The sequence below is a fragment of the Drosophila hydei genome, unplaced genomic scaffold, assembly GCF_003285905.1.
Source record: "Drosophila hydei strain 15085-1641.00,03,60 unplaced genomic scaffold, DhydRS2 tig00000103-arrow-arrow-pilon, whole genome shotgun sequence".
NCBI lineage: Eukaryota > Metazoa > Arthropoda > Insecta > Diptera > Drosophilidae > Drosophila > Drosophila hydei.
In genome coordinates, this window is record NW_022045664.1 from 43,234 (window position 1) to 49,262 (window position 6,029).

Sequence of the window (6,029 nt, forward strand, 5' to 3'; positions counted from 1 at the left end):
AAAAATTCGTGCTTCAAGTCCCGCCCATCTTAGCTTTAACAATTTCATTCAGTTTTCATCAACTATATATTTTGAATTTATTGTGAGTTTTTCTTGTCATGTTTTTTGTCAAGTGCTTTAAGAGCACATTTAAATATTACAGCAAAGTTTTATGATCTAAACTTGTAATGTGCCTCGAAGAGCATTCAATTATCAATTAAATATAGTAAGTACATTTGGTTTTTGTTTAGTTGTTGTTGTTGTTGTTGTTTGTGGTTCTTTGATAACTAATCGTAGGCATTGCCATTTTTTTTGCTTTTTGTACATTGAGACATTTACTAATTGCTAATTTAGTGACCGCTAATAGAATACCTAGTACTAAATATATGTATATATATATTTTTATATATAGATGCTATATTTTTTTTTTGGTTTTCTGTTTTTATTGGATGTGCTAGGCTTATCTAAGGCGCGCATAGGTCGCATAGGTTCTTGAGACACTGGAATGCATGGTTCATCATCATTTCAAACTGGAACCGAGTAAAATTCACTTAGTATAAAACTGTTTTTTTTGCTCTATGTATATATCTTAAAGTTCATTATATATATATATATATATATATATTTGTGTGTGTGTGTGGAGTGTAGGTACATTTGTATGCTTTAGCTAAAGGCTAATTAATAAATTTTCCCTGTTGCTGGGGACGTGTCTAGGTTTTTTCTTTGGGAGGGTGCCAATCGACAGTTAAGATATATATATAATATATATATATTTATATGTATGTGGTTGATGCTTGGAATAGGTGTATAGCTCATTGAATTTGGTACAGTTTCGTTTATAAGCTATAGGCTTAGGCTTTGAGGCACGGCCCTCAAAACCGAACTAAGTGCTTAACGACTATCGACTATCGCCTATCGACTATCGACTATATATAATCATAAACTTTTATTAACTAATTTCTGTTGTTTTGCGTTGTAGTTCTAATAGTTTCTATGCAGTTCCTTGGAATGCCACCATCTTAAGAACTAATATATACAAGCAACTACATAGCATTGTTTTCCTGTGTTTTGTTTTGTTTTTCTTTTGTTATTCTTTGTAAAGCATTAGAGTATACCAAAGCCTAGTTTCTTTTGAATGTTTTATGTTCTGAAAACCGTTATTAAAAAGTTTTTTATTTTTTACGAATCGAAAGAATATTGCGGTACAAAACATCGATAGCACCTTTCTTATAGTAAAAGAGATTATTATAACGAATTTAATGCAAAACGCTGTGCAACATATGAAACCTAAGGAAGTACTGAGTGCACTGTCTATGAATCAATTGCGAAACTTTGAATGGAGAAAAAATCATGAACAAATTTCAACTACAACTAGCGCTTACAACTATCGTATATACATAATTTTGGTATGGCTACTAAAAAGCTGTTTAAATAATTTCTTTTCTTTTTTTTCCAAATTATTTTCTTGGTTTTTGGTTTTGAGCCTCTTGTCTTGGGGCAGCTAATTTGCATTAGAGCGAGATATGCTAGAAATGAATCGAATTATCTTATAGTTATATATAGGAATGCATTAGCAGCTAACACATCTTCTTTATGCACGATACTATTTACAGCTAGCTAAAGTGGTAGATACCATTCCATTCATGCCAATAGTTTAACTACTTTGTTGTTCCCAAAACACACACTTTTTGCAACACTTTTTGAATAAAGCATACCGATTTTGAATCTAATTTATTGCTACTCATATACTTAGTTGTAGTTGGCCTATAAGCCAAATGATAAAACACAATCCACATCTTCGTTACACTTAACTAAGCAACTCAGTGAGAAAGAGAGAGGGGAGAACTCTCAGCTAGGGGCAATACTAGTCTAAATTTCATTAGCTGGCGACACGCACACAACACAGACACGGGATAGGCCTGCTTTTGGGTGGGTTGGATTCTTAATAATAATACTTAGAGATGAGCAATTGAGAGCTACAGATATATTCATGACACGAAACTTAGGCCCTTAAGGCAAGAAATGTATAAATTAATTTATAGAAAATAATTTCTATTAAAAAATAATATTAAAAATATTTATAATAATAATAATAATAATAATACTAATAAGAATACTAATAATCGTAGTAAAAATAATAATAATGATATATAGATATATAAAATCATATATGCTTTTAAATAAAATAAAAATACTTAGTTGTAAAAAAAAATAATAAAAATGCTAATAATATTTCGACTTTTAGTTTGATATTTTGTTAAAAATAATAATTTTAATAATAAAAAAATAATTAAAATAAAAACTTACATTGTGTTTGCTTTGTGTTTTAAGCTCTTCTCATACTAAATAATTCGTGTCACGCTATATCGACACGCGCTCATCTCTATACCATTTGATTATACATATAAATAGTTTTGGGTTTGATTTTTGGCTTTTAAACTCGTTTGGGTTAAGCAGCTTGACCTTATAGCAAGCAGAAGCAGGGGGTGCCTCTTTAGAACTTATCGCGAACGTCTGTGTGTGCTGGCCGAATTCTATATCCATTTGTTTTTGGACATGGACGAGCGGAGTCGCGACCCCACATCAGGTTGTATCATACAATCGTGCCCTGCAAGTGCTGCGGCGACGGCCCCTGTGACGACTGCGGCAGCGAGTCCTGCGCCTGCAGCGAGGCGCCCGACGAGGTGCTCGGTCCAGGACCCAGATCTGCGGTATTTATGGCCAGCGAGGAGCTGGCGCCCAGCATGCCGCTGCTGCTACCGCCGCCGCCGCCGCCGCCAGCGCTGCCGCCAAGTGCCGATGGATTAATGCCGCCCACGCCACCGCCGCCCAAAACACACGGCACGCCCAACATGGGCGTTGGCTCCTCGGGCGGCGTCACTTGCAACGAGATTTGATTCTAATCAAGAGAGAAAGTTGATTGGATTATTAATTATCCTAGCAAAAGCTGAGTGAGTGAGTGTCTTACCTCCATGCCAATGCTGCCATTGAGCGATATCTTGATGGGATTGCTGTGATTGGTGGCCTGCATCAAAGTGGTAAAGTGACTGATGCCGATCTCCTCCAGCGAGGACTTGCGACGACCATGGCTGACGCCAACGCTGGGCAAGCCCTGCCGCAGCGACGACGAGCGACGCAACAGAATATCATTATCGATCTGCAAGTAATAAAATATTGGACACATCCAAAAAGCAGAGACCAGATTAGAGATTAACGATTAACAAGCGAATGGCCAAAACAAAACACAAGAACACACAAACACATGAATTACACAATACAAATTGGCTACAAGAAGTTCTCTTTTTTGTTGGCCTAAACACACATTGAACTGAAATCCGTGCCGCACGCTTGCTGATTAAATTGTTTGCATTAGGTTATTATATTATTATTCTTATTACTATTATGATGATTGTTATTGTTATTATTTCGTTTCGCTATTTATATTCTTTTTTCTTTCTTGCTGCGGGGGTGCAAAACCAACTCGAGTTAACGGAAACGGAAACGTGATGTGGACATATCCGTTGCGTGCGTGCTTTATGGTTATGAATGGTTGCTGAACTGGTTGGTTGTCTTGTTGCTGATAGTTGATAATTGTTGCTGTTGTTGTTGTTGCAATTGTTGCTGTTGTTGTTGTTGATGTTGGTCTGGCTTTTGCGGCTGTTGTCGAGTGCTGCGGCTTTTTGAAACGCTTCAATTTTGTGAAATGGATTTGCGAGTCTTTCAAAAACGAAATGCAACCAAATTTTGATGCTCTACATGGATCTATGTGTTTGCGTGTGTTGTGCATGTGTGCATGTGTGTGCGTATGAGCATTGTTGCATTTTACATTGTGCTTCTTCATACCACAACTGTGTGTATGTTTGCTCAAGTCTAGGTGTCATGTTAGCCAATTCAGTAAAGTAAAATCAAATTTCGGCGCACCGAAGCATTAAATACCCTTGCAGCACTCTGGTATTGTGAGCTGGTCAACTTGTTGACATGTCCTATACTATATATATATATATCATATATTCCTCACACTTTCCCTCTATGCTAAATGTATTTAATTCTAATATTTAATATTCGGAATAAATTTTAAAAATTTTATAGTTGAATCTTATAATTTTTTTAATTAAAATGGTATTTCCTAAGCAAAAAACTTTTTTTAAATTTTATTTACTAAAATTTTAATACATATAAATATATTATTTTTATTTTGCTACAAATTTAAAATAAAAATTTGGTAACGATAAATATTTTAAGAAATTCAAATGGTATATATATAAACATATATATTTTATTTGAGTTTCTAAGAATTTATTTAAGCTTAAAAAAATACTTCTTAACTTTCAATACGTTTTTCAAATTGAAATAAAACTTTACCAATTTAAATGAATTCTCAACTCATATACCAAGAAATTCATAAATTTATTATATATAGAAAAAGCTTTAATTTTTTTGTTTTATTTTTGTCGTAATTTATGCCAAGATAATAAAAAGTTATAAAATTTTCTATAAAAAATAAATGTCTGTAAATATGTTCTTTAAAACTTAAAGATAACAAAACAAGATTTTGTCTTGAGTTTGATTGCATCCTAATTTAATTCCTATGAAAAACTGCTAATTTATGGAAAGCCCAAAAATGTATGATTCTCTGAAAATAATTATATATTTTTTATTGGCCAACTTCTTTTGATGTTTAAAGTTTTTCCAGCTAAAAAATGGACCTTTTTATCTAATTCTGCCTAGCTCTAAATGTTGCTGCAAAGATATTTAAGTGATAAATATGTTTGTATGCAGCAGATAGATATGTATTTATGCAACGACAGAGTTGCACTGCTGAGTTATGTTTTCAGGAATTTAAGGCACATGGCAACTCTGTCAATTGATAAATACACAGTTATCTAGCTGCGTTTGTGAACACGGAGAAGGTTTTTCTTTTTTTTTTTTTTTTGGAGTGTCGATAAACGTGAACGTAAAAACAGGAAGGCGGAAATCGTGTGTCTTAGATAGGGAGGCAGTGAGTGAGAGTGAGACAGTTATAGAGATAGAAAGAAAAATATATAGAGAGAGATAGGTGGGGAGGGTGGATAGAGAGAATAATAGCCAACCCGCAATGAGTTACTCCTGCCGCGCTGCGAGCCAACCACCGTCGGACTGTCGGGTAGAGAAAGAGAATTCGATTTAATTTGCTGCATCGGGGGCGTACAGCGCTGCGATGATCCATACCCGGCCAATGTCTGAACGCTCTGCATTTGCATTGGGTTCAAACCGGCAATGCCGGAGCCGCGTCGCGAACCAGCTCCGACGGCGTGTTGCTCATATTTGGCATTTGTGGGCCGCAGGTGGCGCCCAAATTGATATTCGAGCAGAACGAAATGTTCGACTTGCGGCGCGAATTGTGCCGCTCAAAGGTCTTTTGCGCCGAGAACGGTGAGGGGCGCACCAAATAGCTGTTGAATATAGAATGGAATAGAAGTAAGATATAAGGTAAGATTCTAAAGTTTTTGTAAAAATAAAAATAATTATTATTATAATTTTAACAATATTTAATATTAAGCTTTATAAATTTTGATAGATTTACTATTGTTAGCTTGTGAGATTGCTTGTGAAGAATAAAGAGAAAATGTAACGAATGTTTTCTCCGTAACATTGCCTCTCCATAATAAAATGTCACGCGCCTACCTCAATAATAAATAACTATCAGCTGGTAAATTAATTGCCAAGTAATGCAGTGTTTGGCAACACAAAGTTGTATAGCTTTAAAAGAAACTCCCTTAAAACAAAAATTTTAATATATAATAATTTCTGGGAATCTCTGAAGTGTTCGAAAATTGAAAATAATTTTAAATTACTTTTTAAACACAAGCTTTAGAGAAAGTTATATGTCTTGATTAATAACTAATAATTTTTGCTAAACGATTTTTCTACATTCTTGCTTCAGTCTTCCAATCAGTCAAAGCCTATTTAAGCTAAAGTGTTTAAGCTTTTTCAATCAGCTTTTGACTTAATCAAATTAAAACGCATATCAAACTAATTTTAACTTTCTTAAAACTAATTTCTTCTAAATC

At 34.4% G+C, this 6,029-nt stretch overlaps 1 protein-coding gene across 1 annotated transcript; it reads right to left on the reverse strand.

Moving 5' to 3' along the window:
- Positions 1–2,572: 2,572 nt before the first annotated feature.
- LOC115482833 lies at positions 2,573–5,265 on the reverse strand. The gene is made up of 4 exons (XM_030223067.1): positions 5,188–5,265; positions 5,070–5,115; positions 2,948–3,136; positions 2,573–2,878 (listed from the first exon to the last, which is right to left on the reverse strand). Exons 1-4 carry the CDS (start codon positions 5,217–5,219, stop codon positions 2,573–2,575), a joined length of 573 nt encoding a protein of 190 aa, XP_030078927.1. The 5' UTR covers positions 5,220–5,265.
- Positions 5,266–6,029: the final 764 nt, after the last annotated feature.

What these genes read in the sequence shown, in the direction of transcription:
- LOC115482833 (XM_030223067.1), bottom strand. Translation starts at nt 5,219, where the DNA reads ATGCAAATGCAGAGCGTTCAGACATTGGCCGG. An exon ending in GCAGGAGTAACTCATTGCGG is followed by an intron (nt 3,137 to 5,069) that starts GTTGGCTATTAT and finishes TATTACTTGCAG; the next exon opens with ATCGATAATGATATTCTGTT. An exon ending in ATGGCAGCATTGGCATGGAG is followed by an intron (nt 2,879 to 2,947) that starts GTAAGACACTCA and finishes TCTCTTGATTAG; the next exon opens with AATCAAATCTCGTTGCAAGT.